The sequence below is a fragment of the Argentina silus genome (genome assembly GCF_951799395.1).
Source record: "Argentina silus genome assembly, chromosome: X".
Taxonomy (NCBI): Eukaryota; Metazoa; Chordata; class Actinopteri; order Argentiniformes; family Argentinidae; genus Argentina; species Argentina silus.
Genome location: NC_139653.1, coordinates 7,650,116 through 7,663,144, shown reverse-complemented (window position 1 = coordinate 7,663,144; position 13,029 = coordinate 7,650,116). Strand labels below are relative to the sequence as shown.

Sequence of the window (13,029 nt, the reverse complement as noted above, 5' to 3'; positions counted from 1 at the left end):
ATATAAAGAATGCATAATGAATGTTAAGGTGATGAAGAGATGTCATGATTTAAATGGCCTTGTTCATGGGGTTGGGTTGTTGAGCTGTGGATGCTGTCAGTCACAGAAGAGCCCTTTGTGACACTGCTGTAAACCCAGCGTTGGCACCCAGGGCCTTTAAACAACTCTGCTCACTGACATTAAGAGTCGCTCGGCTCCTTTTCACAGCCTCGCACAAATATCCCATCATATTTAAGAGGCCCCATTAAGTGGCACATTGAGAATTCATGGGCCTCTCTCAATCCCCCTGCAGTGATTTATCTGTGACTGCCATATTGCCCCGGTTCTTTGAGGAAGGGGGGGGGGGTCTCCTCTTTTTGTTTTTGAGGAGGCCCAAAACAATGCATTTCAGGCCCATTTCTCCTACAAGGCTTTCCTTTCAGGGGGCTGAGACAGGGACAGGGGCTGGTCTAACATCTGTTTGTGTCCAGATCCAGGCGGGACCCGAGCACAGCGCGCCTCGGCGGCCCCCTTCTCCTCTCGGCGGGGGTCTTTGTTCCCCGATTTCATGCTATCAGAGAGGCCGCATGTTTTCCTGTGCGGAGCTGTCAGTGGCATAAAGAACCCGGAGTGGGGTCACATCAAGAGGGATGGGCATGAAAAATTGGTAAATGTATCACAAAGCCCACCCACAAGATGGTTGCCTAGCGCGTTGTAACGGGGCGGCATCCCTGTACCTTTCTTTCCAGCCCTGAAACCCTGAATTATACCGTGGGGTCCCCCCCTCTCTGGCCCCGGTGGACAAGCGCATCATTTAGATGAAATGGTGCAAACAAATTAAAGGGTAGTACTCCCTAATGAATCGTTGTTCTTTGTCTCTGGGGAGGCCATTGTGCAGGGGTCTTCTTCAGACTGTACACTGAGGGAGACTGGAAACCAGAAACTTAATCATTGTCCACTTTTAGAAAATCTTCTATGGAGTACAGGAAATATCAAGCTCTCAAGCTTATATACAGTATATGTTTATGATCATTTAACTTGGTCAACTTATTTTTCATACAGAGGTTGCCTACACTGTGGAGTCGACACTTGCTGTAGTACAGGAGCTTTGTTAGAGAGTAGTCGGTCGTGTGTGTGCGTGCGTATGTATATGCATGCGTGCGCGTGTGTGAGTTTAGCAGGAGTGCTCCCCTCAGTGATAACACTGGTGTTGCCCTCCAGAGAGACTTGGATAAGACCCTTCATTAATTGTTCAGCCGTGATCTCTATTGATCACCACGGTAATGAACTCCACAGGCTCTGCTCCTCCACAGGACCAACACTAATTGCTGATCAGTGATCGCTTCTCTGATATTCTCTAATTGACTCACCAACAACAACCTCCCTTCCCCTCCCCATCCTGCCCCTCTGTTTCCTCCAATTGATGACTAGCTGGCTAAAGCTAGAGTGGAGTGAGCGTACATTTGTCTTAATTAGAGTGATAATGAGATTTTGTAGGGCCGGGGACACAGCTTCCTATAGAGCAGAGTTAATAAGTATGATGTTTCTATGTTGGCCATGATTTTAATTGTTAAGCTTTCTGTACTATGCTTTGCATCAGTAATAATCACCAGATGGTCTAAATTCACCTTGTTTCTCCATTGCTGTGATGTGAAAAACTAATTGCAGAAACATCGATGTCTGCTGTTTATGGCCTTAAAGCTGCTTTATGCAACACAAAACCTTAATCTGACCACTTTCAAATGGCTCATTGTCCAAACATGCTATTGTTTGACTGTATGGCCTTTAGTGAGGAGATCATGGAAGCTACCTGGTGCGTTAAACAGTCCTGCGGACATCTGCTGTGATTGGTTTCAAACTGCTGAATTAAAGTGGCAGTCTTAAAGAGGAAGGTCTTCAGATTAGATCTTTCATGAGGTTCTCTTTGTACAGGTGGCAGTAATGTGGCAAGAGCCTGGTCTGAGACAATGGCTCTTCTTAACTCTGCCCTAATACGCTGAGAAGTGCCTACCCTCCTTTTACACTTTCTACACACACTCACAATGAAGCATCTGGTGGCCTTTTCCTGCAGAGAAGTATTTTTTCCGCTATTGTGTTTGCAAATGTGCATGTGTGATTGGTAGCAATCACATATACAAGGGTAAGACTGAGCTTTTCAAGGGAATGAGTGTGTATGTTTGTAAGTTTGGTATAGTTGGATTTGTGTGTGTGTGTGTGTGCGTGTGGGGGGGGGGGGGGGGGGGGTGTACTTGCTCCCAGCTCCAGGGGTGTGTCTAGAACCCCCAGTAGTGGGAGGTCAGTGGGGTTAAAGTGATGAATTTTTATGGGCCTGTTCCTTGTGTTTCAGCCCTGTCCCTTTCTCTACGCGCTGCACTGCCTCTCAAAGGCAACCAAGCAGGTCAATTTGTCCCGCCAGGCCCCGGAGAATGGGCGAGCAGAGGAGTTAAATACCAGGGGGGCGAACACACACACACACTCACTCACATACACACAACCTCACACACTTTCTCCCCCACCCCTCCATCCTGTTGTCTTGGATGATTTGTGGCCTGTCCATTCTCCTTCCGAGGGGACAAATGCATTCGGTCGGATCCTGAAGGTAGCCCAGGGTTAAGAATGGCAGCCCTCCCAATGCCACTCATTGTTTTAGAGAAGTTTCCCAGATGTTATAATGAAAAGATTAATAGGGCACATTATCATTACCTCGCTCCCTTTTACCTCGCCTCGTTTCAGAGGGGGCGTTACGCAATTGGAGACCCCCTACAACGCGCCCTGCCATCACTGCTCTTCTGCTCTCTCACACTCTGGGGTTCATGGGAAGGAATGGGTGTGTGTGTGTGTGTGTGTGTGTGTGTGTGTGTGTGTGTGTGTGTGTGTGTGTGTGTGTGTGTGTGTGTGTGTGTGTGTGTGTGTGTGTGTGTGTGTGTGTGTGTGTGTGTGTGTGTGTGTGTGTGTGTGTGTGTGTGTGTGAAGGCTTTGAGGCATCGTAGGATCTTCTTCCATTCTTTTTGCCAGGGAGCCACAGGGCTAACCTCTCCCTCCTGTGAGTTTTGTTCAGGGTTATACTAAGGTAAACGGTAGTATAACATGGTTATACTCAAGCTCTCAGTCAGATCTCTGTATAGTACTATCAAATCATCCCATGTTAATAAATCCCCCTCCCAGTTCTGGCATTGATGAATCCACTGTGTTTAGTGGGCTTAATTAGCAACCCATGGAGAGTGTGTGTTGGGAGATCTCTGGCCAGACTCCAGGCAGCTCGGGTGGGGAGGGTCAGTCCTGATTTAAGAGCCTTGCTGTGTAATGGGAGTTGGGGAGGAGAAGGTAAATTTGTTTTTGCCCACTTTGAAACCCCGGGCCGCACTGGTTGGGGCAGATGTCTCAATTACGCATGCGGGACAGGCTGATGAAGGGGGGAGGGTAGGGGAGGAGGGGGGGCAGGGCAGAGGAGACGAGAGTGCTAAGCTAAACCTGCCAGTTGTTGGCACCTACTCTGAGATGGTTGGCAGTTCCTCCTACGCACGGCGGTGAGAAAATAATGGCACGTTGTGACAATGCCACTGCCCCTGGTGACAGAAAGGGCAGCCCCCGTCCCCTTTTGGTAATGGAGAATGATCTCTTTAAGCACAGCGGAGGCCATACTCCACTCATTGTCCCATCTCTCTCTCCTCCACTCTCTCTCTCTCTCTCCCTCTCCCCTCACAATCAAGATTTAATTGCCATGCTCTAAATGCACTCAATGGGTTATTATATTGGGCCGAATGGCAGGATAGTGAACAGTGGCATAGGCAATGATTGACTGGCAACCTCCACTGGCAGGACTGAGCGATGGAAGCAAAGCCCTGCCCAGCCAGCCGCCATGGCTTAAACCCCACTCCCATGCCAGGGCAGTCCTTTGGCACTCTGCCGCACCCCAGGCTCACGTACCCGCGGGACACTAAAGGCCTTGGAATGTTGCAGAGGTGTGTGTGTGTGTGTGTGTGTGTGTATATATATATATATATATATATATATATATACACACAGTATATATATATATTACATATCGGGGCCAGTTCAACTCATTACAATGCACTACAACATGCACAGGCATGCATGAATGTGCATGGGATACTTATATCTATATATATATATACAGATCAGTGGAGGTTATCAAGGGAAAGAAATGTTGTTTATAATGGTAACTGGCTTTGAATATACAAGTTTGCACGTGTGTGTGTGTGTGTGTAGTACATCATATTGGTTGTGTTGGGGTTAAATGGGGGTTTTGGAGGGGTCGTGACAGTGTTGTGTTTGAGTTGGCCTCAAACAGATCTCCATCTGTTTGTAAGGCCGGATCAGGAGCAGAAAGGAGGAGAAGGGCTGATCGGTGTGTTTGTGTGCTTTGAAGTGGGACAGATTGCTTTTAACTCTCTAAAGAGAGACGCTGGAATAGAGAGGTCTTTTAACCAGCCGCTTCCTACTCGGACAGTCATGAGATTACTTGATTGAAGTGCAAAGCGACCGGCATCCCCCACGATGCACCTCGGCAACCTCCCATCTAACACCCCTAGCCCCGTCCCTCTACAAACAGTCCCTCCATCTCCCAGTGTTGACCCGCCGTCACCTATAATGTAAAGCTCTGTCCGGAACATTCTTTGTACGGGCTGTTAGGAAGGCTATTGGCAGTGAAAAGCAAAAGCAGTGAAGACGTCCCATTGTACAACTGTACATACTTGTTTTCCAAACTTCTCATCCTTGACAGATGTCCTGCTTTTCTCTCTCTATTTTTTCCCTACCTCTCTTTCTCTCTAATCCTCTGTATCAAATGAAAGCCAATTGCAGTCAAACGAGTTATGTTAATATCATTTGGGGGGGGTCAATGAGAGCTTGTTTAGATGTAATGTATTTAGACGCAGGTGCTTTGATGGGCCTCTTGAAGAGAGAGCTCTGTTCAGGACCCCCCCACCCCCACCCAACCCCAGTGGTCACATTACCAGGGTGCCTATTACCAGATGCATGATCCACAATTAACGGCGGTGAGTGCTGGGTTAACTCGTGGTCAACATCTGTCCTCTCTTTCTGATCGCCTTGTTTGTTTTTTTTTTCTATTAATTTCTAGTTTCTAGTCTGAGCACCTGGGCTCTGCTGGCAGTGAGACAGGGGCGTTCCTGCATTGATCTGGGCCTTAAGCGGTGGCATGGGGTTCTCATTTATCCTGCCCTTCGTTAGGGGGGGGGGGGAATCTCATGATGAGAGTCTGTGGTGGGGCTGATGATGGGACGGTGGGCTGGGCCTGGATGAACGAGGGATGGGGGAGGAGAGAGATAGAGGGAGGTTGTTTTTCGCTGAGGCATCCCTGGACGACAGGAGAGAGCTGTGATCAATGGCGTGCAATCAGCCGCCTCGGACTCCCGTGACACACTGATCAGTCATAGTCAATGAACACATGAATGAATCAATCAATCACATGTCTGAGCCTACCACGGAACAACGTAGGCTCATCCAGCATGTGGACAGTCCAGACCACTACACCGCTGGGTACAGTGGACGCACGCACATAGTGCACAAAACAAATCTGATTCATCCTCATAATTGAATTGTGTATTTGTATTGCAGCTGTGGAAATTTGTATTTAACTCTCAAATAATTCCTCTCGTATTCACTGCATTCCCAAAATGGGTATAGCTCTCTATGCCTGCTTAGCTAAACAAATTCTGCCACAAGATCAAGACCGCATTTTTGTTGTCGTGTTTTTTTCCTTGTTGAACCTTCAGGTCAGAGGCAGTTGGCACAAGGTGTGACACAGACACAAAACCATTGTGGACCAATGATCTCATGAGATCTATGATCTCATTGTCTAAGCTCCAAGAACGAATTAACCAAAAACTCATTTAAATCGTTTGTATGCTTGCTTGCGCAGGTGTGCTTTTGCTCTGAGATGGGGACATATTCATGTATAGTGATAAGTAACATTGACCCTTGTGCTCAAACAACAGATTTTCCTGGCTAGGGCCTCGCTTGCTGGATTATAGAAATCATTTGAACATGAATAGAGAGCCCATTTCTGTCCCTTAAATATTGATGTTTTTTTAGGCCAATAAGCTGTGTGGGTTTCTGGCTCTGCTGCTGGCTGTGAAGTGGCCAGGGATTTCTGCTTGGCTGGGTTTTGGATTTGCAAAGCTGACAGAAGGGGTTCTCTGGGAAGAATAAGAGGGCCAAACATAGTCACTAACTTGAAAGGCTCATTTGAATAAGATAACTTTTTTTGATTTTCTTTTTCTTTCTTTTTTTTTTGCTCAGCCCTCCTGAAGGACTTGATGGCTCCGTTTTCATTCTTTGTGTGTTTCCTTCCGATGTAGTGGTGTTGTATTTATCGTAGAAAAGATGGAGTGCACTACAGCACATTGGTGATGTATTTTCAACAATGTTCATCTTCAAATCATCGAAGGAGAATGCATTTTCCTGGATTGTCTCTGCTGGTTGTGGCTACAATGACTTTTTGACAGGGAAAGTATCTCTGCCTTGCCCTTCTCCAGCTCCTTCTTTGGCCTATTCATTGCACAAAGCTGCTTAAGCGCACTTAAGCGCATTAGCATTTGGATGCCAGGGGAGCATATTGACCCTGCATTTGGAGAGCCTAAATGAGTGAAAGATGGAGCGATTTGTTAGGACTTTAGAAAGCAGCTTTAGGGAAGGGAAGGGGGGGGGGGGACTATGCAGGGGTGTTCCACTTTCACTTACTGTGGGTGTTTGTTCTAATCTGGTGTGCTGTTTGGGGCGAGCAGGACTGATTTGTGACATTTCGGTCTAAAGGCCCCTTTTCTGCCCGTTATATTGGCTTGACCCAATTATCTAATCTGTGCTTTGAATTTCAATCAGGGCCGCTGTCCCTGACACTATGGTATGGGAACCACTGGCTGGAGGATTACCTCATTCAACTGTCTTCAAACACAGATGGTAGAATGTTTAACTAATTGTTAAAAGAGTTCACAAAAGGGAATTTAACCATGCACACGGTCCACAGGGTCAGTACATAGTACAAAATAAAGAGGGGGGACAGAAAGATTCGGACGGGGTGGAAGGGGGGGCTGGGGTTCTTTGAAAATAAATCTTTCAAATGCGTAGTGGTGTGCATGTGTTCTGTGTGTGTACTGTTGGATGGCCCACAATAGTGATACAGTGGTCAGCATTGTGGACTGTATAAAATGTGGGTGTGAGTGCGGTGCGTGATGATGATGCGCTTTTTTGTTGTCTTTATGGTGTGCATTGAATAACAGGTGTCCTTTGATGTCATTTAAACGCATTGGTTTTATTTCTTATATGGAATATTTACACAGTATGATAGTTTGTGAATTGTTAGGTCTTTGCCTAACCCCCCTGCCCCTCTCTTTCCTTACAGAGTCTCTGCTCCACTGCCACCATGCAGACTGTCAGAGCCGCCGACACCAATGAAGTCGACAAGCTAATATTCAGAGAAATGGACAATGATCGAAAGGTACGCCACAGCAGTGACATTAGTAAATAACATCCAGGCCACTGCTCTGCTGGCCAACCATGTCCTTGCTCCTCAACTTTGTTGGAGCAAGTGAGGCAAAACTAATTTCTGAGCAAGCAGACAATGAAGTACAATCTAATCTAAACTAATAATGTGCCCTGTTTCACAGTGCTTACCACCCACCACACTAGATGGACATACAGTAGTAGGCCTCAACATGTCAGACACATGCAGGAGAATTATCACTGCTCCCAACACCACAACACATTACACTTGATTAGTGCTCTAATTATAAAGTGCGGTTCAGAAGAGGAGAGCTTTTAATCAGGCCGTTCTCCCTTCTTCTCCTCTTTAGGTTGTACTACAACTTGAAAAGAAGCTTTTTAATTATATCAACCAGGATGTTTTCCGGGAAAACAATGGGACCTCGGTAAGTCATACATTTTAGCTTTATTGCTATATTGCTATAGCTGTATAATGGTGTATTCAATTCATCTTTTTTTTATTGCATAGGTCAGGACTTTTTCTGTTGAGGGCAACAAGAATGTGCAACATTTATAACACGTTGTCATCTTTAGAAGGAAGGAGGGCCACGGAACAAGTGAATGAAAGACATTGATGTGATGCAGCTGCAGAATTTGATTTGAGGTTTTCTCGGTTGGGGGGGGTGGGGGTGGAGGGGGTAGGTAAAAGGATTAGGCAGGCAGGCAGACAGTGAGTGTCATTGTGACAGGGGCAGAACTGAGCGATACAGATGGGAAGACTGATGCCCTCACGCCTCCTTAGCCCAAACACTCTCATCGTCCCTACCAAGAGGTCATACGTCTGATGAATTGCACGGCCTCAGATAAGATTATCTAAAGTGTCTGCTGTAAGAAAACTTCTGATATATACTTCCATTTTAATAAGGCCGTATTTTGCAGTGAGTGATGGAGAAAGCACTAGAGATTCCAATGGAGACAATAGACACGTGTGTGTGTGTGTGTGTATGTGTGTGTGTGTGTGTGTGTGTGTGTGTGTGTGTGTGTGTGTGTGTGTGTGTGTGTGTGTGTGCGTGCGCGCATTCCAAGAGTATCCACTATACCTCTAAAGTATCTAATATGACACTAAGTAGTTCCCAAACGATCTATTCACCCATGAGTGTGTTTTTGTGTGTTTGTACTGTGATAATGTTATCTTCATGTTACCTTATAGAGTGTGTGCGTGCGTGTGTGTGTTAGTACAGTAGCTGTGTGTATCTGTGTTTGTTTTTATTAGTAGCTGTCTGTGACGGTTGGTGTTTGTAGCTGTGCGTGTGTGTGTGTGTGAGTGCGTGCGCGTGCGCGCGTTTGTGTGTGTGTGTGTGTGTGTGTGCAGCAGAGCTGAAGAGGACGCCCCCCCCCCTTTCCAACCAGAGCTCAGCAAGATAAATGACATAATGGGGCATCAGAGATAATCTGATGGTCATGGTCTAGTTAAACACACCGTGTTATGATGCTTATAAAACAAACTACCTTTCCAAAAGGATAAATGTTCCCCCCTACGCCCCTCCTCTTGAAAAAAAATCCATTGCATCCTTCATCAACTACTAGACTTGTACTGGCTTGACAGAAATTTAATTCGAGGCAGCTCTCGAAAATAATTATTGTATTTTGAGAGGAGTAATCATTGGCCAGGACATGATTGAATGTGTCCATGCCTATTGACTTTTGCTATGATTAATAGGTTTGTTTAGTCGATATTAACCATCAAAATTGTATAATTAATTATCCCCGCTGCTGTCAGGCTGGGACGATGGAGAGCCCTGATGAGTATTTGGGAAGATTACATTTTTCCGGGGCTCTCGGGCGTCGAGGGGCACAGGAGCTTGTGCCGATGGAGAGGCGGGAGGGGCTGTTCAGTGCCCCCGTGGTCGAGGATTCTGTGCAGACTCAGGCCCCCCTCCCCGCCACCCCCTGTCCAGCAACGCATCCCCATCCAGTAGCAACCCCAACCCCCACCCCCCACCCCCCCTCCATTGATTTTGTTTCAGTATCTCTTTATTGTAACTTTATCAGTGTGGTGCGGGCAGACGAGTGGCTGGGGGAGGAGGGTGGGGGGTGGGGGTGGTGGGGGGGGGGCTGTTGCGAGTGATGAACTTTTCTGTCAGGGCTGCTGCTCCTCCTTGTCATGCTCCCAACGTACCCGCAAGCATTACTCAAGCCGCAAGAGTTTTAGAGATTAAGGAAATAAATAAATAAATCCCCTCCTCAGCTAAACTTCTTTCATATTTTACCTGTCAATGCTCTTAAGTGGTTATACAACAACCATGCTAAATAAAATGTGACCTTAGTGGACATATAAACCTGCTGGGCTACTGTGCTGTCTCTTAGCCTAGTGCACGCTGCTCTGAATAGCCCCATAGTGTTTTTACAAGTATTGATCTGGTCGTGATGTATTAAGCATACATACATATATACATACTGTGCTGTGCTTTGATGTCCACGGCTTGCTTGTCCTTTGTACAGTACGTCTCCTAGCCATAGCTTTGGTCCTGCACGACCAAGACTCCTTACACAACTAACAGCTAGAAAAGACATAGATGTTACTGTAGAAGAAACATAAACAGTGTTTCAGCATTGTTGATATTTTTTGTCCTTCACACAGGTCTGAGAATAACACACACACATACTGATATTATTTTGGATTATGCCATTTCCCTGATATTCTAGATTCTCACTGGACATGCAGTAGGTCTAGCAACAGTCTAGGTAACAGAGAGCAGAAGAAGAATGTTTCCTGCTGGCTGTAGATGTGTGTGTTGTTGACCCTCAGCCCTTGGCCATCGCCTATCCCCTGATAGTTTATCGTTTCCACACGAAATAATGAAGATCTCATAAAAAAAGAAGGAAAAATATGGCCCTGCAATGAAAGCCAAGTGTGAGGTATAAAAATCAAATTAAATGACCTTTCACCTCTGCGTTTATTGATGGCCTTTAATGGCAGCAGTGTGTTGTCAGAGGGGATGTTTGACAACGTGTAAATCAACGCACAATTACGGGCTCTGGACAAGCGTCTAAGCTGGGTGAGAGGGACAGTCGGCCAGAGACCTCGTGTTCCCCCTCTCCCCGCAACTTCTGCCTTTTAACAATCACAGCCAGCGTGATTTAGGTGTATGTGCTCATCCAGCCGAAGTAAGAAATCTGAACCTGGCCCATTTTTTTTCCCGGGAACTTCTTCATCTTTTCTCCTTGTCTACGATATTGCCCCAAGCCATATCCTCTGGCCCTTCACAACTTCAAGGTCATTTCTGGCTGACAAACTACTCCAGCTTTATAATGCAATGAGTCCTTGAACCAATATAAGCTAGGATTTTTTACTGCTGACCTACCAGACCAGCAAATCATTATGCTTAATTGACCCGGGATGAAATGTAGTGTGAAATTTCAGCCCTCTGCGGGTTTTCCAGTCACCTAAATGAATTACTCAACATTCACTTAGGACTCACACACACATCACGGAAACACACACTGTGCTTCGTCGCACCCCAACGCTGCTCATCTGCTGCCTGTTAAAGGAGTCACTTCACATCTGAGCTGTTTTAGCCCATGGAAACAAACACACACACCTGTGCACACAGACATACACATGCATGCACACAGTAATCGTTTTACGGTAGGGTTAACACACAAACACACAGTAGTCTATAGCCTAACCTTACCCCACCATTTTAATCGCTTTAACTGTTAATTATTTGTAGGAAACATTGACTATATGCTACTATCTATCTATCTATCTGTCTGTCTGTCTGTCTGTCTGTCTGTCTGTCTGTCTGTCTGTCTGTCTGTCTGTCTGTCTGTCTGTCTGTCTGTCTGTCTGTCTGTCTGTCTGTCTATCTATCTATCTATCTATCTATCTATCTACAGGGCCCTCCGTAAGTATAGGAAAGAGGAAGCATTTTGTCTTCTTTTAGTTCTAAGTTTGAATTTGAAATCAAATGATTACTATGGGGTCAAAGTAGATATTCCCAGCTTTAATTAAATGGTTTTTTTCTGTCTAAAGCTAAAACGTCAAAATAAAGCACTCATGTTTAGTATTTTTATATGTTTGCCAATTAAATGCATGTTCAAATGGATGATGAAACCATCCAATGAGACTGGAAACATTTCCACAAACAGACAAGATATTTCTGTACACTTTAGAATTAATTCTGCTGCTGCCACCAGCAGTTACATCATCAATGAAGACAAGTGAGCCAGTTCCAGTGGCAGCCATACACAACCAAGCCATAATCCCCCCTCCACCATATTTACAGATGAGGTGGTATGCTGTGGAATTTCTGGTGTTTTTCTTAATTATAATGAACATTCTTCAGTCATCCACTGTAAAAGTCTTTCTTGGTCTACTAGGCCATTTGCGATTGCTAAGCTCACCAGTGTTTTTCTTCTTTTGGAGGATGTTCTAAACTGTTGTTGTTGGCAAGCCTATGGTTTGGGATATGTTTATGACAGTTTATTTCCGATTTCTCAGCCCAATAATGGCTTCCTTGACTTGCAGTGACAACTCTTTGGTCTTCATGTTGACAGACACTAATAGCAGACTCCAGAGGACCACTTAAAGGCTAGAATCAATACTAGACATTGATACTAGACTCTTATGCCTGCACAAATGATGTGCCGGAACACACCTGACTAACCAGAAACACCTGTCAAGCCAATTTTCCAATACTACTGGTTCCCTGGAAATAGAGGGACTATTTATGAAAAAGGGTTGTAATTTCTAAATGGTGAAACCAATATGAAAAAAGAAAATATTGAATTAAAGCTCTACCTTAACCTCATAGTAATTGTTTGATTTAAAATCCAAACTGAGTGTAGAGCTAAAAGAAGACAAAATGCTTCCTATTTCCAATACTTATGGAGGCCACTGTATATATCTATCTATTTACTTACACACACATGCACAGTAGAGTACAACATACTGTATGCTATGTTACAAACTTAGATGTTAGCGTACTTCTTCACACAAGCGTTCTCTATCTCATTCACACACATTGACACTCTCACACACACTCATGTCATTGGGAGGGTGGTGCACAGTGGAGCGTGTGGCGCGTCCCTGGGTTCCATTCCTCATCCACAGTGTGTGAGCCTCTCCTGTGACCCTGCCTGTGTGAGTTTGATGAATGCTGCACATCTGCCCTCCTGAACCACAGAGACACTGTCTGAGAGCCCTGCTGCCTGGGAAGTAATGGCCACTGTTCTACACCACTGATACACACACACTCTTTACCCACGAGTGCACACATACAGTATTTGCGCTTGCCCCCAAGCCTCCATTCACTCATACAGGCATGCATGTGCACAAATGCATGCAAACACACACACACACACACACACACACATCCCAATGTATGTGCAAATGCCAAATGTTGTAACTTTCTCACTAACATTTGTATTTGATACTTGAATTGATGGCTGCTATTGTACTCGTCTGACAAGCCTGTCATCTCCTGGCCCTGTTGGGTTGTCTGGATTGGATGTCTCCACCACACATTATCCCTGTTTGTTGTAACATCTACATTGGGATTTCATTATGTTCCATTCACTCTTGTT

The 13,029-nt window shown here is 45.4% G+C and overlaps 1 protein-coding gene across 1 annotated transcript in view; it reads left to right on the top strand.

Moving 5' to 3' along the window:
* The window catches only part of inpp5a (inositol polyphosphate-5-phosphatase A), a 137,493-nt gene that overhangs the window by 105,942 nt on the left and 18,522 nt on the right, over positions 1-13,029 (top strand). Inside the window, exons 10-11 of the mRNA XM_083696081.1 lie at positions 7,361-7,456; positions 7,812-7,886. Of these exons, the coding sequence (XP_083552207.1) occupies positions 7,361-7,456; positions 7,812-7,886 (171 nt within the window). The remainder of the gene's footprint in view (positions 1-7,360; positions 7,457-7,811; positions 7,887-13,029) is intronic.